The sequence below is a fragment of the Budorcas taxicolor genome, chromosome 2 (genome assembly GCF_023091745.1).
Source record: "Budorcas taxicolor isolate Tak-1 chromosome 2, Takin1.1, whole genome shotgun sequence".
NCBI classification, from domain to species: Eukaryota; Metazoa; Chordata; class Mammalia; order Artiodactyla; family Bovidae; genus Budorcas; species Budorcas taxicolor.
Genome location: NC_068911.1, coordinates 76,020,380 through 76,045,555, shown reverse-complemented (window position 1 = coordinate 76,045,555; position 25,176 = coordinate 76,020,380). Strand labels below are relative to the sequence as shown.

Below are 25,176 nucleotides of genomic sequence, written 5' to 3'. Positions count from 1 at the left end.
AAAGTCATTACACAGCACTTGCCTTCACGGGGTAGGCAAGAACTCTAAGGTATATAATTTGTTCTTAAAAATCCATGTAAATTGTGCATTTGACTCATCAAAACAGGAGTGTTTATTCTAACATAGAAGTGTTTCCTCTCATTTTCAATCAAAATTATTGTTCCAGAAAGGTGTTCCATGTTTATCGTGCAACCTCCCATATGGCCCTCCCACCATTCTCATACATATCACATGCATATACACACTATATCCTCCCACTTTGAGAAACATGGAGGGCATGCTTCATTTCCTCTGGAAATTTCTGCAGAAGAATCTGCTGGAGCACAAGGCTGATGAACTACTATATGACCTGTAAACATTTCTTCCTTTCCCTTTTCTTAAAACTACCTTCAACCTTCAAAATATGTTTCATGAACTGAATGGCTACATCCATGTGGAAAGGACTTTAATTATACCACTTCCTCATCTTTCTTGACAGAAGAGTCCCAGTTTATCAAGTATTCTTTACGTGGAGGTTGATCCAATGTTTTCAAATCACTTTTCTCTAAACCTTTCCCATTTATTTCCCAAGGCATAGACATGGTTTGGTAAAGAAGTCCTTATGCCTTTGGGACAAAGACAGCTTCAGCCTAAATGAGATCATTAAAACAAAACATCAAGTTCCCAGTGCCCTAAGATTCTAAGCCAATGACCTACAGAAAGTTCCAGGTGATCTTAATTTCCCTGGCACAGCACAGTAAGAGTACTGTAATATAATGCAAAATGTCTCTAAAGAGAAACTAGATACTGGCCTGAGTCTTGCCAATACACAGTTAAATAATACCAAAGTACCCCTTTCATCTGAATACTGGGCTTCGTCACCCTTCCCAAGAATGAAAGTAATCTTCTACTCTGAATGTGGGTTGACTGAAAAGCTTTTACTGGACTTGGTCCCATAAAGCATACATGCTTTTTAACTGGCACACATGGGCTGGTAAGACTGAAAATGCTTACAAGGAGACCAAAGAAACAAGAACAGCACTTATTCTGAGCAACGGTAATCTGGATTTAGAATGTGCTAATAGTGGTAAATCAATACTCAAAAGTTTATTCTGATGAGGATCTCTTTTAACATCTAACAATATCAGAACCTTCCCAGTAATGAAACTAAATTTTACTTTCCTAAGTTTTCTTCCAAACTCTTTACTATTTATATTAAACTATCAATACCTTCTCAAACACACCCTCATTCCTTCTCTTAATAACACCTACTTCCTCTGCCCCTTTCCCATGCATTAGTTCATTCATTTATTCTTTCATTCAGCAAAATTTACTGTTGTCGTTTAGTCGCTCAGTTGTGTCCATCTCTTTTGACCCCATGGACTGCAGCACGCCAGGCTTCCCTGTCCTCCACCATCTCCTGGAGCTTGCTCAACCTCATGGCCATTGAGTCGGCGATGCCATCCAAGCATCTCGTCCTCTGTCATCCCCTTCTCCTCCTGGCTTCAAACCTTCCTAGCATCAGGGTGAGGGTCTATTAAATGCCAGACACTGCTCTATCTACTGGAAACTGAATAGCATATAAAATAAAGTCTCTGCCCTCACGGGGCTTATATGCTAGTGGAAAAATGTACTGGGAGAATAAACGGATACATGTATGAACATATAATATGCCAGCTGACAGTAAGTGCTAGAGAATAATTAAGTTGAATAAGGGAGAAAAGAGTGCAGAGGTGACAGAAAGCAACATCAATCTCTGAATTTCATCTGAGCTAAAATTCATTTTTAATGACCAATCATCCAATAAATCAATTAGGGGCTCTTATAATGTAACCAAAAATTGAATTGTAAACCACCCAACTATTTGCTACCCAATCAGATTAATTCATTGTCTCAATTTCTGGACAGCTTATCAAAACAGCCAACACTCTTTCACTTAAATATACTTTGTTCAAAGTAAAACACTCAGAAAAATATGGGAGAAAAGTGTTAAATTTATTACACCTTGGCCAAACCAACATGCTGATGAGGTTTTTGCATGACTTCTTTCCAATTTTTTTTAATACAATGCTTTTGTTTTATAATGTACTTTATAGTTTAGGGATAGATACTGTTTACAGTAGGCAAGACATGGAAGCAACTGACAGATGAAAGGATAAAGAAGATGTGATATACACACACACACAATGGGATATTACTCAGACAAAAAAAAGAATGAAATAATTCCATTTGCAGCAACATGGGTGGACCTGGAGATTATTACACTAAGTAAGCCAAATAGACAAAGACAAGTATTATATGATATCACTTATATGCGGAATCTAAACTATAATACAAACTATGAACTCTTCTACAAAACATAAACAGACTCAGACATAGAAACAAACTTACAGTTACCAAAAGGGAAATGGAATAGGAGAGGGATAAAGTAGGAGTTTGCAATAAGCAGACACAAACCACTATATATAAAATAAACAACAAAAGTCCTACTGTATAGCACAGGGAACTATATTCAATACCATGTAATAAACCATATGGAAAAGAATATGAAAAAGCATATATATATTATATATATATACCAGAATCACTTTTTATACCAGAAATTAACATAACACTGTAAATCAACCATAAATCAATTCTGAAAATTTTAATCCTTCTAAATTAAACAATAAAAAAGGTTTAGGACTGTAAATTTAGTGCATTCAATTTAAGAAAAATGTCAGTCATATAACTGGAAAAGCTAGTCCTCCCTCTCAAATCAATCAGACAAATCAGACTAATGTTCTATCAAATAAAGTCCAGCTTTACTTTTCAATTCAAACGGAGGGATCAATACGCATTCTGAGAAAAAATATTTAAAAAACCAGTAAAAATTAATTAGCAAACACATTTTCTAAAGAAATAACTGAAAGCACTCAAAATTAAAATAATACAGAATTTAGAGTTCTGAGTAGTATGATGAAGTGCTAGAGAGGCCATGGAATTCCTTTGATAATTGTGTGAATGTACATTCACACCTTGATTTTCCGCTTTTGGAAGTAATTTTCAACAATTAGGTATAAAATTAGAAAGGGTTTCACTAATTATAGTATTCATCATGAAAAAGTTTTCTCATGGTTTTAATGAAAGCAACCTGTATATATTTCTAGAAATTAGTCTTGTGTATTTTATTGATGATGTTGTCATTGTTTAGTCACCTAAGTTGCATCCAACTCTTTTGGACCTCATGGACTGTGGCCCACCAGGCTTCTGTCCATGAGATTTCCCAGGCAAGAAGACTGGAGTGGGTTGCCATTTCCTTCTCCTGGGGATCTTCCCAACCCAAGGACTGAACCCAAATCTCCTGGATTATCAGGAGGATTCTTTACCACTGAGCCACCTTGGGAGCCCATTTGATTAATAGAAAGTGGAAAATACTAATGTATGTTATGATTAAATAGGTTGGGAATTGACTGGAATGAATAGTTCATTATATAATTTGATAAAATCCCACAATGCTAAGACAGACACATAAAAGCTGAAAAAAAAAATGTATAAATTATATCCTTAAGACGCTGCGGCATACAATCCAAGACTGCCCTTTTCAGGACTGAAGGACTAATTCTCCCAGCTGTTATAGTGTCAGCCACTAAGACCTGGCTAAGGGTTGGGGGTGGGGCGTGCAAAATATCAGACACGACTGAGTGACTGAGGACAAGGGCTTCCCAGATGGCTAAGTGGTAAAGAATCTACCTGCCAATGCAGGAGCTGAGAAGGTCCCCTGAAGGAGGAAATGGCAACCCACTCTAGTATTCTCGCCTGAGAAATCCCACGGACAGAGGAGCCTGCGGGCCACAGTCCATCGGGTTGCAAGAGTCAGACATGACTGCGCGACCAAGCATACCATGCATGCAAGTTTTCCCCACCTGTCACTGCTCTCAGCTGAGGAGAGTCACCATGTTCAAGCTCAGGTCCCTGCTGAGCAGCCTCTGTGCCCTAATTCTGAACAATGCTATAGGGCCTTTGCAGCTCTAGCTCCTATGAGATCAGCTGATGCTTCTGCTGTGGCTGCACTGCACCCCAACTTGTCCTGTGCTCATCCCACAGACAGTGTTTCCAAGTCCCCTGAGCCCCAGCATACTTCCTGCAGGCAAACCTAGGCTCCAAGTCGGCTCCCTGGAGAACTTCCCTCATCCACAGAACCCACTTAGTAATACATATAACATCAGGTGTTTGTAGGTGCATTTTCTTTCGGCTGTGGATATGTCTCAAGTGTTGAGAACAGTGGAAAATACATATAAACTACATTTAAATACATCACAAAAGGCCATTTTCAGCATTCAGTATTTCCCACTGATGTGCTCGCTTTTTGCTTTGTTCTTAGGAAACTCTCCCTCAAAAGTTATATATTCTTTGACAACAGTCAGTAGAGGGAAAAACTAAGTCGGTAAATGTAAACTGAAAAACAGAAAAAGTGAAAATTGTCATTACTCCCATCATATATCTGAAGTCAGAATGTTTCAACACCAGCCAAAATCCTTATTTCTAACCATGTTGCCCCTTAACAAAAATATAAGGCATAAAAAGACAAGAACCCCTTCTGATTTGTTGCACTCTGATTAATCATTAAAGGAAGCTTTCCCTGCGTGTGATGCCCTGGAGGTTTTCATGCCCCAGGGTGATGCACCAAGTGAGACAGTTACTGTGAACACAGGTAGCTGTTAGGAGGAAGTACACATGGAGGATGATGATCTGGAAACTAGTTATCTTAAATCTCTGAGTTTGTAAATCTCTTGGAAAGGCTTTCTGTATATCCACAGGGTATATGTCTCCCCATTTCTATATCATAGCACTGGCCTAAATCATTCATTGATGACATTAATAGGTAATAATTTAAAACACTTGCTATAATAATAGGCCTTCCCAAGTAGTACTACTGGTAAAGATCCAGCTTGCCAACACAAGAGACATAAAAGACACAGGTTCGATCCCTCGGTCGGGAAGATTCCCTTGAAGGCGGAAATGGCACCCCACTCCAGGATTCTTGCCTGGAGAATCCCATGGACCGAGGCGTCTAATAGGCTACAGTCCATATGGTCACAAAGATTCGGACACAACTGAAGTAACTTAGCACGCACATGCTGGTGGTTCAGACGGTAATGAATCTGCCTTCAATGCAGGAGACCTGGGTTCAATCCTTGGGTAGGGAAAATCCCCTGGAGGAAAGCATGGCTACCCACTTCAATATGCTTGCCTGAAGAACCCCATGAACAGAGGAACCTGGCAGGCTACAGTCCATGGGATCACAAAAAGTCAGACATGACTGAAGTGACTTAGCATGCATGCATGCACACTATAATAACATATATCCTGTACTCTGAGAGACTCATATTAAAAACCCAACTCATATTTACACTTATTTTTTTTTCTAAATGCATAGATTTTAAGCACACAATAAACTGGAAGTGTAACAATCCACCATGTTCTTATCACTTATAATTCCATTAAATGAGAATAATGATTAAAATCAGAAATATGTCCACTAATTTCATTACACATGATCAAAATTTCCTATGTGCATAATGAAAGAAAAAGATATATACTGCTAAAATCCCACAGGTCTACGAACCTAGGATATTAGTTTTTTGTAAATAGAATCTGTTAATAAAATTAGAAATATGTTTTAATGTTTTAAAATTTGATGAAGAGGAAAAAGATGACTGACAATGATTAGAATAAATATGCCAAATATAGTTTGTTTAATTGGTTTTAACTATTTATCTTCAATAATCCATCTACTCATTCTTTCCTTAAAAGAATCCAAGAACAATAAAACCACCGTATTTTATTTGGAGAGGAAAAAAAACAACTAGAGCAAATATATAAATGAGACTGTTCAGATTATGGTAACTATGACCAAGGAAATATACTAGGAGATGTGATAGAATGGGGAAAGAAAGTGTGGCGGGATACTTTAGATTGACTTGTCAAAAAAGGCCTCCCTGATGAGATGATCTTACGCTAAGATCTAAAGAGGAGTCAGCTTTGTAAATAACCAGGACAAAAAGGTTCCAGATGGAGAAAACAGCCAAGCCCAAGACTCTGAGGTAGGAAAAAAAAGCCTGCCAAGTTCACATTCAGGCAGGACTGTGCCTCTCCAGTGGCTAGAACATGAAGAGTAGAATGCAGGTGAGGTTCAAGACATGGACAGAAAGCAAACTGCTTGGGAACCTGTAGGCCAAGGCAGAATTTCAAATTTTCTCGTAAGCTATCAAAAAGTTTTCAACCAGGGAGTAACATAATGTGATCTACATTTTTAAAAGTTCATTTCTACCAAGTATATGGAAAATGGACCACAACAGGCTAAAGCAGAAGCAAAAGGAGGCCATTTAAAATGTTCCTAGATGTCAGAAGACAGAGGCTCAAGCTGGGATGGTAGCAGCAGAGACGGAGAGAAGGTTATGGATTCAAGTTTATTGGGATGGTAGATGTAGCAGTACTTGAAAGAAGGTCAGAAAGAGGACTCCTTGGTTTTTGACTTGAGTGATCAAACAAACGACTTGAGCAAGTGGAGTTTAGAAAAGGACATAGAAGTTATAAGCCCCTCAAACCCTTTAAGCCAAGCATAACCAAGTGCATACTGAACCTAGGCCAGTCTCCACTGTTCATATCTAATCTTATAGCCTTATTTCTAAGTTTAAATACAATTTCACCATACAAACTGACCCCTTCCAGATATGCTACCTTTCTGACTTTCTCTTATTTGGATCTAGACACACTGATGCACAATGTCAAGTTTAAAAGCCCCTTCTTGTCCCCATTATCTCTGTAAAGTTGGCTCCTGTGCACCTTGCCCCATGGCACCCAAATGTTTTCTTTGTCAACGGAGGTGTGGTAACCACATGAGAAGATCTAAGACTGAAAAGGAAATGCTTGGGCCAATGGGATCAAAAAAGCCTCCTAAGACACCTGTCTACTATGCAATCATTAGTATTAATATTCCAAGAGCCATTAGAATCACTTGCTCTAGCAACAGATAAAAATTGTAGCACTCAGGGGCCCCGAAAGTGGGCAATAGGCTAACATCACATCACTCAGCAGCAGGACCCTATTAAAAACTAGGTTTGTGGATTCCCAGTCCAGTATCTTTCAGTTATATCATATGGCCCTACATCTTTCTATGGAAATGGCATTAAAAGCTGGTGCAGAGGATGGTGTAAATCTACCATTTGGAGGTGCGACTGTGGATTAAAAAACTTTAACTGGCTCCCCTAATAACCTAATAATCATATCTAGCATTATATGTGCTCAGTCAAATCCAACTCTTTGCATCCCCATGGACTATATGTAGCCTGTCAGTCACCTCTGTCCATGGAATTTTCCAGGCAAGAATACTGGAGCAGGTTGCCGTTTCCTCCTCCAGAGGATCTTCCCAACACAGACTGAAAAAGTCTCCTGAGTCTCCTTCACTGGCAGACGGATTCTTTACCACTGCACCACCTGGGAAACCCCATCTTACAGCGATGGAAAAAATACAAGTGAATAAATAGCCAACTTATAAACGATCTTTCAGAATAGATGGAAACATCTGTAAAATACCAATAGTTAAAAATGGTAATCCTGCTATTTGTGTTTATTCTTTCTGTGGCTTTGAAAACTACTCAAAAAGAGGAACCAAAGGGAAGGACAAGAAGTAAAAGATACTTTTCCTATGTCAGCTCTCCCATTAGACTTCTAAACTGACTCTGAAAGTTTCCCTTCTGCTCCCTTTCTTTGGCAAAGGGCTTGTGGCCATTTCCTAAGTTCTGCATTAAGCTAGCCCTTACCGAGAGTGCCGAAAGGACAGTTCCCAAGTCTGATTATCCTTGTTCAGATACTTATACAATTGAGTTTATTACTATTCCATATCAGCTGACATGTTTCAAAGTAACTCCATAAGACTGCAGAAAGCTTTTCTATATTAATTAAGATCCACATTTATATTGAACCATGAATGACTCCAATTTTCCTTCTCTTGAAAGAACTTAATATATGCCCTAGGGAAAAACAAACTAGAAGCTGAGCTTTCAAAGAAGAAAAAAATAAAAGTCATGTTGCAGATAAAGGTTGGACTGCAAATGTATCCTGCAAATTAACTAAAAATTAGAAGCAAACTTCAAACTGGAAATAAAACCTTGACAAGCAGATCTGCTAGGGGATTTAAGTTTTAAAATAGGAAGAGACAGCTGTTTTCTGTTACAGTCGAAGGTATCTAACATGAAGTAGGGAGGATCCTGGGTTGATAATTCCTGTCCTCAGAAGCCAAGGGACCTCAGTAAGATGCAGGCTTAGAATAAAGAACGAGGAACAAGGAAGATGACCATCACTGAAGGGTGTCATCAACTGAAACCACTGTCAAGTAAACTCCCTTCAAGTGAATTAGTGATTTGAGGTAAAGGAGTTGGATCCCGTGAATTGTGCACATTATGTCAGACAAATTAATCAGTGGGTTACCATATATCATTCATATAAGAATTTGTGTGTCCACTGTTTTTTGTTTGAGCTTTTTTCCCGAGGGCACTAGTTGTTCATTATTTCCTCCCCACCTCCATACATTATACCTACTGCACTTGCACTTCCTACTCACAGAATTTGTTCCATAACCTTTGCTGAGTGAGCAGCGGTCCAGGTCCCTTGTGTCACCTTGGCCACAGCTGACTGAATAAGAGCTGGACATACCGGGCTAACAGCTCTCTCCAAATATGGACTCCAGTCAGTCACCACATGCTAAACCAGCAACAGGAAGAAATAGTTATTCCAGTAAGGGTGGTCACTTGGGGCCACATGCGGGGACATGCCATCAAGACGAGCAAGACCATAGAGAAATATCAGAAGATGATATGGACTTAGAAAAAGAAGCAGAGACTATGTGCTATCTTAATGGGAAAATAAAGAGGGAGAATGGAGAAAGTGGCTGCCTTGATTTTTGCTGGCTTTCTGATTCCCAAATCCAGTCTCTCATGAGATCAATGAACTTCTGGCCTTCGGGTACTATAATATAACCTTTCAAACTAGTTCACATGAGGCTCTATTCACCCCAAACAATCAATACCTGGATAAAATACCAACTAAAGTCCTTTTGTAATATTTCTACCTTTTCTCAACTAAATAAAATTGTCTGCAATCTTGAAAGGTCAAATTGCTCCACAGCCTGAAAGCAGCAGAGAATAAGAGTACCCCTAATTTTGTATATATGTTAAAGAAAAAAAGAAGTCAAATCCCATGCCCTTCACCAGGATATTATTATTCAGTGGATTTTACAAGAAGCCCCAGTATCTATATTTTTAATAAGCATCCCTGCTGATTCTGAGGAAGGTGGTCCAGTAAGAAGTACTATTCTAAAGCCTGCTTCAATACTGCTACAAAGATCTAGGCACTTTTGAATTTCTCCCAAGGAAAATCATATTCATCAAGTGTCAACATTCAAAAGTAGCACTCTGCTGCTGGAAACACATATTTGTTTGAAACCCCAATAGGAGCAAGTATTGTTTCTGTATATTTTCTGCAAATATACAAAATTTGCATTTCATTTTACATAATATAGGATTTTGTAAAACAGCCTGGCGGCCTAAACACAATGTATAATGCTGTTTCCGTGAATTCAAACAGCCAAAGACCTAATTTAAAGATTCTGAAGTATAACCAGTTTGTAATTTGAGGATTTCATGTATCATTCCAACTTAGAAAATTTGATTATGAAGGATATTAAGTGATACCAAGATATTTTTCACATGCAGCTCAGCTGGTAAAGAATCCACCTGCAATGCAGGAGACCCTGGTTCGATTCCTGGGTCAGAAAGATCCCCTGGCGAAGGGATAGGCTACCCACTCCAGTATTCTTGGACTTCCCTAGTGCCTCAACTGGTAAAGAATCTGCCTGCAGTGTGGGAGACCTGGGTTCGATCCCTGGGTTGGGAAGACCCCCTGGAGAAGGGAACAGCTACCCACTCCAGTATTCTGGCCTAGAGAATTTCATGGACTGTATAGTCCATGGGGTCGCAAAGAGTCGGGCACGACTGAACGACTCACTTTTCAAGGAATTTTTATTTTTGTTAGGGAATAATGACCTGTTGGTTAAATAAGAAAATGTAGTTTTCAGCAGTGCATACAAAACTAGGTAGGGATGCAATGACAGGATGTCCAGACTTTACTTTTTTTAAAAAGTAATTTATTGTGCTTCAACAAACACAATAAAAATTTCAAAAAGGAATAGATGAAATAAATGAGACAAAATCTTGATAACTGCTAAATCTGGAAAATGAGAATGGGGAGTAGAGTTCTTTGCTTTCTTCTTCTATGTATATTGGAGAAATGAGTATGTAAATTTGGATGATGCAGGAGCCACATAAGAACCACACATACAGGTTTATCACTGCATAAATTAAAATCACTACTGACATCATGAAGGAATGATATCAGAGACCCTTTCATTAGGGACAGAGATGAACTTATTGTTTGATAGTCCTGGACATATAAGAAGAAAACAAAAACCAAAGGCAGAGCATATGGAAAAGAATTTCTTTAATTATTTGGAAGATAGTTTTTATTTTACTGAGATATACAAAAAGGCTTAATTCAATATAAATAGACCAGAAATAGTGTGGTGAGGGACAAACACATACAGAAATGACACTTTTCGATTTCCCTTTATCTAAACTGTGGAAGCATGGACAAATCACTTCTGAGATTTGTACTTTAAAAAAAAAAAAATCTTACGATGTGGATGACACACACACTTCCTGCCCTCAGTGTGCCTATGGACTGTAAACTACACACAAAATCCATTTATTAATAACACTGATAAAACTTACTTGATGTAGACCAATGATTTGATAGATTTTTCATATCAGTTTTAGGGAGAAGACAGAGAAGAAAGCTAGAGGGGGGAGAAAACACAAAAAGACTGCTATAGTCGAGGAAGGAAAAAGAAAAAGGAATCCAGATCCTTAGGTGGAGATCATCAAACAGCATTTGCTGCCTCACCTTTTATATTATGGGGAGAGTTATAACTAACAACAACTGATACAGGTTTATTACTTTGCTATTCTTACAGTTCTCAGTTTCTGCGGATATTGTACCTTCCTTAAAAGGGGGCTGTCTATGCTTCAAGAAATCCAATTTTCAGGTTCTAGCTGTGATAACATCAGCCACATAACATTTCTTTGCCTCAATTTATTCATCTGTAGAAGACTGTTTCACCAGCTTATCTCAAAAATCTCTTCCAGCTTGAAACTTCCTTGACACTGTTTCTCACAAGTGATTTTTTATCTTTAAAATCTTCAGTGGCTTTATTTTGAACTAGTTATCCTACACAGTCCTGGAAAGCAATGAGCCAGAGCAACTACATAAACTGAGTCCAAGTACAAAAATAACCTGGGGGGAGGCAAACTCGAGAAAAGAACTGATTCTTTTGCAAAGGCTAAAGATATTCTTTCCCTTTCTTCAAATAATAAGTGCTCAGGTATGATTTCCTGGTAAATTTTAATCAGAAATAGAAAAAAGATACCTAAATTCATAAGTTACTTTTCACATAAAATTTAAATTGCAAGTAACTTTTCCAGATCATGTATATGGAGGGCACACTTTAAATCTGCATTACTGGCAAACACAAAGAAATATGCTGAAGAAATATACCCAGCTAGTATTATTTTTAAAAAGGTGAGGGGAGAATAAAGAATCCAGATTCTATCCCAATCTAGTTCGTATTTTAAAATAAAAATATTGAAAGCATATAGTAATGTATAGTTTAAGACATTTTATTTGCACAAAGAGATAAAGCATATTCTATTTGCGGCATCAATTCATTTTACCACTCATGCATTATGCAGACACTGCAAATTGTAAAAAACAAAAAAGTATCTATGGCCTGTAAAATGGTTTTCGGCTGTGGTTTTGAAAGGCCACATGAGATTTAACATTGCCAGTCTGGATTCTTTCAAACTTTCTGGTCATTTATTTCTAAGTAACAAGTGCAATTCTTCACTTTTTCTATGGGGGAAAAAGAATTGCTAAAATGACTGGAATGGTTAAACAAAACAAATCAAAGAGAGACTATAAAGAAATGAGACATCGTCTCCTATAATGTTTCAGCCATAAATAATAGTCAATGGAAACCCAGTACATCATCTCAACCAAAGGTCAGAGATAATTGGGCCTGAAATATCATCTTGTAAAGGGTTAATCTGTGTCAGAAAGACACTGAGCTTGGGGGAGTTACTGACATAGAGTCCACCTGTCCCCAAAACCTCCCTCATTCCAAAGAACTAAGCATATAGAAAGGAATAAAAACAAAGGTTCAGTTCTAAAAGCAAAGTCTAGGTGCAGAAAAGAGAACAAAAAGAATGCAAGAGATTTCCCTGGCAGTCCGTGTGTTAAGTCACTTCAGTCGTGTCCAACTCTTTGCGACCCAGTGGACAGTAGCCCACCAGGCTCCTCTGTCCATGGGGTTCTCCAGGCAAGAACATTGGAGTGAGCTGCCATGCCCTCCTCCAGGGGATCTTCCGGACCCAGGGACCGAACCCACATCTCTTACGGCTCCTGCATTGGCAGGCAGGTTCTTTACCACTAGTGCCACGTGGAAGCCCTGCCCTCGTGGTCCAGTAGTTAAGATCCACTTTGCAATGCAGGTGATGTACGTTTGATCCCTGGTCAGGGAACTAAGATCCCATAACGAGGGAGCCTGCTAGCCACAACTTCTGGGCCTGAGCACTCTAAAGCCCGTGCCCCACAACAAGAGAGGCCCCCACACCTAAAGGAGAAGTCCCTCTGCTGCAACAAGAGAAGCCCCTGTGTGCTGCAACTAGAGAAAACCCGTGCTCCTCAACAAAGATCCCACAGGCTGCAACGAAGACCCGGCACAGCCAAAACAAATTAATGCACAAAGGAGCCTTCTTGCCCAGCTCTAGGACACCCTTCTCTTCACAGAAGTCCCAACCCTTGCACCAAGGAAGAGATGAGCAGGGAGGGTGCCTCTCTGATGGAAGTACCCTTGGGACTGGACCCTAGGATTCAGGCCAGAACTCTGCTCGGGCCACAGCACATCTGTCTGTGTTCGTGCAGGGCTCTCGCTGAAGGTCACTGTGGGACAGGACATAAAGGCCCAGGTAGGGAACTGGTCGGAGTAAAGCACAGCATAGCACCCTTCTTCCACTTTGCCAATCTGCTGAACCAGATCTGAAGAAACACTGTCACTCAGAATCAGATGTCCTGCTCTAGAGGGTCACTACCCACACTTGGGCCACACTCTGACTTGACCCTGACACACACACCCACTCTCTTTCTCTTTTTTCTTCCTCTATTAACCTAATCAGTTCAGTTCAGTTCAGTTCAGTCACTCAGTCGTGTCCAACTCTTTGCGACCCCATGAATCACAGCACGCCAGGCCTCCCTGTCCATCACCAACTCCCAGAGTTTACCCAGACTCATGTCCATCAAGTCAGTAATGCCATCCAGCCATCTCATCCTCTGTCGTCCCCTTCTCCTCCTGCCCTCAATCCCTCCCAGCATCAGAGTCTTTTCCAATGAATCAACTCTTTGCATGAGGTGGCCAAAGTATCGGAGTTTCAGCTTTAGCATCATTCCTTCCAAAGAAATCCCAGGGCTGATCTCCTTCAGAATGGACTGGTTGGATCTCCTTGCAGTCCAAGGGACTCTCAAGAGTCTTCTCCAACGCCACAGTTCAAAAGCATCAATTCTTCGGTGCTCAGCCTTCTTCACAGTCCAACTCTCACATCCATAAAGGACCACAGGAAAAACCATAGCCTTGACTAGACAGACCTTAGTCGGCAAAGTAATGTCTCTGCTTTTGAATATGCTATCTAGGTTGGTCATAACTTTTCTTCCAAGGAGTAAGCGTCTCTTAATTTCATGCCTGCAGTCACCATCTGCAGTGATTTTGGAGCCCCAAAAAATAAAGTCTGACACTGTTTCCACTGTTTCCCCATCTATTTCCCATGAAGTGATGGAACCAGATGCCATGATCTTCGTTTTCTGAATGTTGAGCTTTAAGCTAACTTTTTCACTTTCATCAAGAGGCTTTTGAGTTCCTCTTCACTTTCTGCCATAAGGGTGGTGTCATCTGCATATCTGAGGTTATTTATATTTCTCCCGGCAATCTTGATTCCAGCTTGTGTTTCTTCCAGCCCAGTGTTTCTCGTGATATAATCATAAGATGTTTATTCTCTCTTTATTCAAAAGAAACCCTGCCCCTTCAGCTCATCTGGTAGACACAGGCTTTCTCCCAGTGCTCATTCACAAATTTAAAGCTGGAGTAAACCCAGGCCTTTCTCTGTCTTCTTCCCTTCCTCTGTTCAGCTCCTAATGCTTAACCTAGCCCTACCTTTTGATAAATACCCTTTTTAATTTAATTATTTTTTTCTTTTACTTTGTGGCTGTACTACACAGTATGTGGGATCTTAGTTCCCCAGTCAGAGAGAACTCATGTCCCCTGCATTGAAAAAATGGAGTTTTAACCACTGGACCACCAGGAAAGTCCCGATAAACACCCTTTGGAGGCATTTTTGCTTAGCTCTGTGCCTCAGAGCCTAGTATGATGCAAGAAACATAGCAGGCCATTCATAAATAGGGAAATGATGTATTAAATTCCCCAAAGGACCATTATGCCATCATCAGACATTTCCTTTCCCCATCCTGGATCACAGGGATAGTACAAAATCAATTTTTCCATCACCATGATACACAAACAAATCTATCATCCATATTCCCATCTTCCATCTTAACCCAAACACACATTATTGAACCCATCACAGATAGTAAAAGTGCAGAAAAAAGGAAAGAGAACAATAGCTGGGGGAAAATAATCAACTGTCTTCTCTCTTTTCATTAACCCTCTCCTTATGGCAAGTATCTGACTGTTTAAATTTGTTGCTTCTACCCTTGGAAGAAAAGCTATGACAAACCTAGATAGCATATTAAAAAGCAGAGACATCACTTTGCTGACACAGGTCTGTATAGTCAAAGCTATGATTTTTCCAGTAATCATGTCAGGATGTGAGAGTTGGACCATAAAGAAGGCTAGACGCCAAAGAATTGATATTTTCGAACTGTGGTGCTGGAGAAGACTCTTGAGAGTCCCTTGAACAGCAAGGAGATCAAACTAGTCGATCCTAAAGGAAATCAACCCTAAATATTCATTGGAAGGACTGATGCTGAAGTTGAAGCTCTAATACTTTGGCCATCTGATGCAAAGAACAGACTCACTGGAAAAGACTCTGATGCTGGGAAAGATTGAAGGCAAAAGTAGAGGGCAGCAGAGGATGAGACGGTTGGATGGCATCACCAATTCAATGGACATATATGTATAAGTATGTGAAAGTCACTCAGTTGTGCCCGAGTCTTTGCGACCCCATGAACCATACAGTCTGTGGAATTCTCCAGGCCAGAATACTGGAGTGGCTGGCCGTTCCCTTCTCCAGGGGATCTTCCCAACCCAGGGATAGAATCCAGGTCTCCCACACTGCAGCCTGAGTCTTTACCAGCTGAGCCACAGGGAAGCCCAAAAATACTGGAGTAGGTAGCCTACCCCTTCTCCAGGGGATCTTCCCAACCCAGGAACTGAACTGGGGTCTCTTGCATTGCAGGTGGATTCTTTACCAACTGAGCTACTAGGGAAGCCCCCAGTGGTCATGGGTTTGAGCAAATTCTGGGAAATAGTAAAAGACAGAGTAGCCTAGTGTGCTGTTTGTAGTACATGGGGTCACAGTTGGACACAACTTAGCAACTACAAACAACAACCCTTGCAAGAACAAGGTACATAGTGAAGCTTCTCTTTGTTTGCTGATTCAAGACTGGAAGGAAGTATATTCAGAAGAGATGGGATTAACCTAGGAAACACTTTTTTTTAATAATTGTGATGCATCTCCCCACAGCTGCTTGGTTCTTGAAGTTTAATTTGCTCAAGTCAGCTCCATACTAGAAACTTGAAAGAAAATCATAAAAATTAAGTCCATAAGCTAATCATCACTTACAAGGTATCTGCCTTCTGCAGTCAGAAGCTTCCAAACTGAGGAATTCGCTGAAATGAAAGAAAACCTGTGGAGTCCAAAACTCCATTTACCTTTCACCACAGATTCACCATAATCAATTTCCTTTAGTAAATAAGTTTGGCTTGGGTTGAAAATATGAAAGATTAAAGAAGGTATTAAAAGAACCGGTCAATTCCCTTCTCCCTCTAAATCACTACCAGCTCTTCCAGTTTCTGAGTTAAAATTGATCAGTTGTTATCATATATAACTCTCCTCTTACAATGTGAATAATAATAGCTCCTAGGCTCTGTACTTCATATATATTCTTTCGTTTAATCCATTCCAAAAGCCTGGTGGGTATGTTTTAACGTACCCATTATACAGATGTGAAAAGTGAGACCCTAAAGGAAACTAATGGCAAAGAACTATGTCAGTTAATAGAGCTATTTAAAATAGGCCATGCTAATCTTTTGCTAATATTGTAAGTTACTATCTTAAAGATTATATGAATATAGAACTTCTAAGATTTGTTAATTAGAACATTTTAAAATGCATACCTGTTTTTTCCTTGAATTTGCTTTGGGAAACAGGCCTGCTGACAACACAGATGTAAATGGAGAGCAGCATAGCTCAGGAAAAGGGTTTGGAATAGATGGCATTTCCAGAACATCAAGATCTTTCTTTTTTCTCCTACACCAAGAGAACATAGGATGTAATTTACATAAAACAGAATGTAAAATATAATTGCTGTCAGGATTAAAAAGTTAAGGCCAGAATGCCCCACTCTGTGACAATACTAATGTAAAGTATACAGGAAAGGTCTGTGGTGTACTTTCTGTGGGTCAGAATAAAACATGTCAATTGATATAAATCAATCTCCTTTTGCATTCCTTTCTTTCTTTCTTTTCTTTTGGCCTTTAAAAACAAAATCACCAGGCCTGGAAGCCCCATTTCCAGCACTTCGGATAATTTTCCTGAAACTGACATACAGACTACAGAATTATTGAAGTAAAAATCATCCAGAGGAGTTAGACATTGTTTTGCATCCACTAAACTGACAGTCTATAAACATTTAGTGAACTCATCCCTATTCTATTCTACTAATCACTTTTGAAAGTTATGGTTTATTAATTATAGCTGTGGTTCATCTCACTTCAAATTTCATTCACAATGTGGCCCACACACAGTCTGCTGATTTTTCAAGTGCTTATAGATACTAAACTGCAAGGCAGTGTTTTTGAGGAGGTAAGTGAATAGAACTTGCTAGTATTAATGTACTTTGGTCCACTGCAGAGTAATTTTAACTTCAGTGAAGTTGAAGCACTTTGAAAATCTGAAGAAAAAAAATAAAGACATCATTTAAATGTATGAATATAAAAGACTATAGATTTTTGTATTGTTGCAGGCTTTTTCTTTCCTAAAGTATGTGTGAAATTGTGAATTCTACAGGCACTTAGGGCTGAATGCTATGGAGATTGGGAAACACTTTAAAGCCTCTATTCTTTCCTGCTGAACAGCTAGACTGCTCAAATGTCAATCCGTACTTTGCCTCTCCAGGGTCGCTCTAAGACTCCATGTGGGAGGCGAACTGATTTATTCTGATTTTTTATAATACATAAAAGGGATTTTTGTTTGTTTGTTTTTTAACGCAGTAAAGAAGGAAGGAGGGTGGTCAGCCTGGAGCTTGGCCTCCTAGTTCACATCGATGGGCAGAGGCGGGAGCGACCCGGAGCTCTCAATGAATCGGTGATGCTATTTATAAGGCGCTGGGAGATCGCAATGTCCTGCCCATCCGGTAGGTTCTGCCAGCTCAAAGGGAATTGTCTTCTGAGACTTTCTCAAACTTGGCCCAGATCTGGGCACATGGCTCACCCCCTAGGACCGCCTCCTCACCCCTCGCCGGCTGCCAACCCAGGACACTCCCCCGCGCCCTCCGAGGGCTGCCTACCTGTCTGCCGCACAGCCGCGGGTCGCGTCCGGAGGGGGCAGGAGCGCCCGCGCGTGCAGCCAGGGGCCCGGCGCCAGGTCGCGGGCGTCGCCCCTCCCCTGGGCAGCGCCGCACACCTGGGCGGCCAGCGGCGAGTCCCGGGCAGCCGCCCGACCCGCGGCGCTCTGCCCACCTTGCAGGGAAGTGGTCATTGTCGCCGGCCGGGGGACTCGGGCGTCATGGGAGACCCGGCGTGGGGGTAGAAGGAGATCCGGCGGCGGGAGGCGAGGTGCCGGTTCGGCAGCCCGAGCGCGCTGCAGGTGCGGTGGCCTCGCCGCCTGCGCTCTGGACCCGGGCGGCTCAGACGCTCGGCCGAGCGGTAGGCGAGGCAGCGGGGGAGGGGAGGGGGCGGAGGAGGAGGGTGGGGAGAGGGGAGGAGCGGCGGGTGGGTGGGGGCCGCGGGCGGCGGGGCGAGGCGCGGAGGGGGCGGGGAGGGCGCCGGGCGGGCCCCGCTCGCGGTCCGTGGCGCTGGGGGGCGCTGGCTGGGGGCCCGCGCCCCTGACTGCCGGCCCGAGAGGCTCGGGCCCCGGGCTCCCCAGGTGGGCGCCGGAGCGCGAGGCTGAGCCCGAGGTCGGGGCGGATCCGCGTCGCGGGAGGCGGGATCCATGTGATCGGGCGCTCCCTCGGGGCTAGCCAGGCAGAGCGCAGGCGGGGCAGGGGTCTGGGCAGCCCTGACCCCCTAGACCTTTTCATTCTTCTTGCTCTGCTATTGGAGAGCTGTCGCTGGGCCGCCATGACAGGCCCACCGTGCCAGGAGAGCGGGGGAGCAGGTTTGTCCCAGTCTTTCCCCCACGTGCCTCTTGCTTCCACTCTGCAGCTGAGGACACCGGCGAGGGAGAAGGGGTGGACGGGGAACAGGCAGTACAATCGGTGCCGAAAACTACGGAGATGTTTGAGAATTCTGAGTAAGGTATAAGTAAACCTGACGTCTTAGGAATTAGGAAAATTATTCATTTTCTTCTGATAAGAGCAGCTCGCATCTAATGAGCCCCAACTCTGCCTAGTCGCGTTCTACCTCACAACGGCCTCATAAATTAGACGTTTACCCCGTTTTACAGATAAGGGAATTGAGGCTCCAAGTCATGGAGTACCTGGTACAAGACAGGGCTAGTAAAGTAGTGCAGTGAAGCTTCCAACCCAAAAGATTCCATGCCCCAAATCCAGACTGCTTGAAGTGGTAATTACATTATTCTCACCTGAGATGCAGTCGCCCTACTCTGAATTCTGAGTGGTAAATCTGTTTCTGCTCTTCCAATAAGTGCCCCATCCCAGTGCACTGTTCCGGGTTTCCAAATGTTTTATACACTCTTTGTTCTTTGACCAAATTAGGTAACATCTGTCCCTGGCTTCTGTTAACCAGGTTTTCTTAACCTTCACAACCTCTGCCAGGGAAACGCAAACACTGCCTTCTAGAGACACTGGCAACCCCCCTGCTCCATATCTGTGTGACCCCCCTCACCCCAACACACACACACACACACACACACACACACACACCCCGTGGCACCAGCAACCCCCCTGCTCCATATCTGTGTGACCCCCCCTTATCCCAACACACACACACACACACACACACACACACACACACACACACACACACACCCGTGGCACCAACCACTGCCGATGCCCAGGGTTTGCTAATCCCCAGCCTGTGAGAAATCTGTAGTACTTCATAGAGGCACAAAATTTTGAGTCAAAGAGCTTACAGAATCCACATCAAAATTAAAACCCAATAAATAGCAGTATTGACCTGGGTTACACATCAAGAGTGGTCTCCAGGACACTTTATACAATGCAATGGCTAAGCCCAGACCAAATGGTAGTTCCCCTGAGGGATAAAATTAGTAATACTAATCATGATGATAGCTAACATATTGGTGCTGTGTGCCAAGCAAAGCCCTCATTCACATCCTATTTCCTGAAGGATGGTCTGGATTCTATGTGGATTTCAAGAGAATTTAATGTAAAACGTACAGATATGTTGAAGTCTTTCCGGCAAAATTAAAAAGCATGTATTTGCAGATAACTTGAGCTAAAAACATAAAGGAAAAAATATATTTTCTTCATCATCATCATCAATCATTCCTATTGTCATCCAAAAGTCCTGCAGGCAGTCATTGCTCCCTTCTGAAAATGATATAGTTTGAACATTCTAACAGGAAAGTAAATCAATAGCTGAGGTTTGTCCCCTCCCTACTCAACAACTCTCTCTTTGTCTTTCTGTCTGATACAGAGAAAGAGAGAGCAGGCTGTCTTTTTTTGCCAGAGAAAAGAGTAGGTGGAAACTATATCTTTGGAATCACTGGAAATACTATTTCCCAGTAGTGTATACTGCTCCACTTACCAGCATAAATTTTTAACCTCAGGAAAGAATATTCATTGGTTGGAATGAGATCTCAATTGTGTCTCCCCTCTCTGGGCATTTTCTCATTTAGTGGAAATCCAGGGAGTATCCATTTGCAGGCTTTATACTCCTCCTCTAACCCCCATGAGTAAAACTTGTTATACCTGCAGTAATGGGGGGGGGGGGGCGGCAAAAAGGAAAAGAACAAATCTCTGAGCAATGAGAACTTAAATAGTTTTGTCTTGTAGATTGATGTTAAATATTGAATTTACTCCCAGACACCTTGAGGATCTATATCAAGAATGATACAGTTCCCTCATTCACATTTTTGAAGCAAGCCAACAAAAGAATTAGCTTTTGTATCCACGAGATTAAAAAAAAAAAGATTCTGAATAAAGAACTATGCAATATAAAAGGTACAGAATGCTATGAGACCTAGAACAGCCTAAGAGAATACAGAGGCATTTTTCTGTGAAAAGGGAAGTTCAAAAGAGATTTTCCTTCCCATAACTAATAAAGATATCTGAAACAGTAAAGCAGATACCTTGTCACCACAGAGTCAGTCCTCCCCTAGGGGCTGTTCATTTTTGACTTGAGCCTGTAAAATGGTAAAGGAAGCAGTGTGTCTCCTGGCCCCTCCCTCACTGTAAGCCTTTTCTGCCCCTTGGTCTCAATCCAGGGATCCTAGCCTTCCTACCTCTAAGGAAAATGTGACCTCCTTGTTTTGTTCTCTCCCTTTCTCAATCAATCAAATTGCTTAACCCTTTAAATTGAGAAAGATAGCCCATGTACAGAGAAGAAGGTCACAAACAAAACTGTGTGATGATTTATCATAAGGCAAACACTGATGTCAGATGATGAAATGCATTATTGTCAGTCATCTCAAAGCCCCGCCCTCCAATCCAGATTTTCCGAGTAATCATAGTAAACTCATAGTTTAACCATAAGTATACACCCCTACTCACAATAGAGTAGGTTGTCTGGTTTGGACCTTTATGTAAATGGAGTCATGCAGTAGGACCCTTTTGTGCTTGACTTGGTGGTTCCCTTTACCCATTGTTTACTATATGCTTCCATGCTTTTGTTTATTTTGTTTATTCTTCCATGCTTTTACAAGTTTCTCTAGTTTTTCTAACTCTTCTATTGTACGTAAATACCGCAATTTATGTATTTATCCTACTGCTGATCAGCATCTGGGTTATTTCCCGCTTTGGACTGTTTCAGTACTGTTGCAGTGAACGTTTTACACCTTTCTCTTGGTGGTGTGCATGCATTTCTGCACAGCATGTACACACAACTGGCATTGTGAGGTCATGCTGTGTCTATGCTCATCTCCTGTAGATACTGCCAGTTTCTCAAATTAACTGTGCCAATTTTCACCACGTCAGCAATGCATGTTTCCCCAGTTCTTCACATCCTTGACCTTTGGAATATTATTAGAATTTGTACAATAGACATTCTGGTGTATGTACAGAAATACCTCATGGTAGAATTTGACTTTTCTTGATGACTGATGAGGTTGAGCACTTGTTCACATGATTATTTGCCATTTGGACATTCTCTTTTGCTAAATACCAGTTCTCTTGCCCGTTTCATGATGAGTTGTCTGTCTTTTTCTTATTCTAGTTATATTCTAGTTATGGGCTCTTTTTTCATGTATTGTAAGTCTATTGTCCCGTTCTGTCTTATATCTTAGACCTCATTGATATTTTTTGAGAAACTGTTCTTAATAGTTACAGGACTACTCAAGTATTCTTAATCTAATATTCTCATTTCTCGTGTCAATTTTAACTAGCATTTTATAAGAATTTTTCTCTTTCATCTAAATTTTTAAATGTTTGGCATGTTCAGTGTTATGCCCAAGGTCCCAATCCCCAGAACTGAGAGAACAAGACATCCACAGCAATGCAAACGCATAAAGGGAATTTTATTGCTAGCTCGAGCCAGGACCCAAGTTTCATCCAATGCAATGGAGTGGAACAAGGGCCCCGAGCCCTGAATTACAGCAGTATTTATAAGGTTAAGACAAAGACAGGGAGTTGACAGGGGCGGATTGGTTGCAAGGGTTCCTTAGCATCTGCTAATTGGCTAGATTTTCCTGCGCGTGGGCTTTCTCAGGGGGGTTTTCATCCCCGTCCTGATAGGCTTGGACCTGGCTACAGGGAGTATACTGATTGGTCGAGTTCTGGTGCCCGCGGAGGATCTCAGCTCCTCCTTGGCAATAAATTCAGCCCCTCTGTAAAAGAGACTTAGGCCTACCTTGGCCCCCTGAAGCCTGTCATGGCGCCTGCTTGGTCCTAACATTCAGTAGCTCAGTCGTGTCCGATTCTTTGTGACCCCATGCTCCAGGGTCCTCTGTCCATGGGATTTTCCAGGCAAGAATACTGGAGTTGGTTGCCATTTCCTCCTCCAGGGGATCTTCCTGACCCAAGGGTCAAACCCACGTCTCCTGCTTCACTGCAGGTGAATTCTTTATTGCTTGAGCCATCAGGGAAATATTTTAGCAGAAAATTATTCATATTTTCTTCTTAACTGTTTAATACCTAAAGGATGTATTGTATTGGCCTATTCCTTAGTCCAACATAGCTATTTTTGCTTTCTGTCTTCTCTTTTTGATGATATTCACCAGAATTTATGAATTTTAAAGCTTTTCAGGAATGACTTTGTTGTCTGCTTGTGTTCTGTCTTACTTCTATTCTAATCTCTTTTCTACCCCCCTTCTACTTTCTTTGCGTTTATTTGCCATCCTTTGTTTCCCCTAAATTTTTTATGTGGATGCTTATACCTCATTGATATTTAGCTTTTCATATTTTCTGATACTCACATTTAAAGACATATGTTTCCTCTCAAGTATGACCAGAGCTGTATCTCTCAAGTTTCAATGAGTTCTGTTTTGATTATTATTCATTTCAATGTATTTTCCATTGTGATAGAGTTTTTTCTAGCTGTCTTTTTCTTTCATTCCTTTTTTTTAATGTAATTTAATTTTTCTGTTGTCACGGACAATACTCTATGTGATTTCAGTCCTTTGAAAGTTGCTTTTTGGCCAAGCATGTGGTCAACATTTATAATAGTATGTGTATGGTTGAAAAGAAGGTGTTTTCATTTCAGTGTGCCAACCATGTTGTTTAAATTCTCTGTATTCATAGTGATTTTTATTTGTTTATCCTACTGTATTCTGAGAGATGTTATATTAAAATCTCCCACTATGATTGTGGATTTTTTTAAACTCTATTTTATTTTGCTTTATATGTTTTAAGGCTAAATTTTTAGAAGTTAGGTTTAGTATATTATTTTACAAATTTAGAATTAGTACGTCTTTTTGGTAGATTGAAACATTGAACATTTTGAGCTGTTCTCCTTTACCTCTATTAACTTTCTGCCTTAAAGTTTTCCTTTGATATTCATACAGTTTGGCTGATGTTTTATGGTACATCTGTTTTCCATACTTTGTGTCAGCATTTTTTATCTCCATGTTTTATGTGTCTTTTATGACATATGATTAGGTCTCTTAGCTAATTTTTTTTTAATCCAAGTAGATGATCATTGCTTTTAATTGAAGAATAGTTTGTGTTAAATGTCTGTCCTAATAAGTGCTGTCTTCTTATCTAACCATTTCTGTGTTTCTTTTCCTCTTCTTGCTTCTCTTGGATTACTTTGATCACTTCATGTTTTTCCTTCTGCTTATCCATTTGTCCTACCTGATAGATTCATTTTCCATCTTTCCCCACCCTGCCCTGGGTCCCAGGGAAGGTCACATTTATGGATGACATCAAAGAGCTTCCTTGCTTTCTAACTTCGGGTTGGTTTTGCTCAATGGAAGAAACCATTAAGAGATTGAACAGTGGGAAGAATATGGAATTGGGATGTTTATTCCCCTTCTCTCCTGCCAGGTGGCATGGTTCCTCTCTTGCAATGCAACCCACTGCATGTGTTAAGTGTTACGTGACCTCTTTATGTAATCCTATGGGAATTTCAAGCTCAGAAAACTGCACAAATGCTGATGCTTTGGCTACTGTTATTGCTGTGAGTGACAAACTGTCCTTTGTCTCTGACCCAGGAGTTTTGTGTCTTCTGCCAGCACCCTTGAAACTATAGCAGGATAATTTGTCAGCTTGCAAGCTGAGTAAAAACTCGGATAGATCTTGACACAATAGAGTTCTGCACTAGCACACAATGGAGTTCTCCACTAGCTCCTTTTGTTATATTTTGTTTTGTCTTGTTTAAACTTGGTCACATCTTTATAAGGAGCTCCTTTATTAAACTCTCTTCAAATTACCCAGCTTGAATGTGCCATCTGTTTTCTGCTTTATTAACTTGAGAATAATGCACATTTTTAGTATTCTTTTAGTGATTGTATCAGAGATTACAGCATAAATAAATAATAATTTAATTTTAACCATCTTTCCAAACAATGCAAGGATATCAAACACTTTTATATGAAATGCCCAGAATAAGCAAATCTGTAGAGATAGACAGCAGATTAGTGGTTACATAGGACCGCTTGGGTTGGGGTAAAAGGGAAAATAATTGCTAATGGGTGTGAGATTCTTCAGGGTGTGATAAAAATGTTCTAGAATTAATTGTAATGTTGGTTGTACAAATCTGTGCATATATTAATAGCTATTGAACTGTACATTTTAAATGGTGAATTGTGTGGTATGTGACCTGTATCTCAACATAGTTGGACACTCCCTTGTGGTCTAGTGGCGAGGATTCAGCAGTCCCAACATAGTTGTTATATACGATCTTTTATGACTGGCTTCATTCACTTAGCATACATTTTCAAGGTTCATACATGTTGTAGCATTTATATATACAGTTTATCCGTTCATCACTTGATGGATATTTGGATTTTTTCCACT

General features: G+C 40.9%; 1 protein-coding gene across 1 annotated transcript in view; it reads right to left on the bottom strand.

The window, feature by feature from the left end:
• The window catches only part of GRB14 (growth factor receptor bound protein 14), a 124,500-nt gene extending 106,381 nt beyond the window's left edge, over positions 1 to 18,119 (bottom strand). The window contains exons 1-2 of the mRNA XM_052664145.1: positions 17,929 to 18,119; positions 16,538 to 16,670 (exon numbers count right to left, since the gene is read on the bottom strand). Of these exons, the coding sequence (XP_052520105.1) occupies positions 16,538 to 16,670; positions 17,929 to 18,119 (324 nt within the window). The remainder of the gene's footprint in view (positions 1 to 16,537; positions 16,671 to 17,928) is intronic.
• Between the last annotated feature and the right edge of the window lie 7,057 nt (positions 18,120 to 25,176).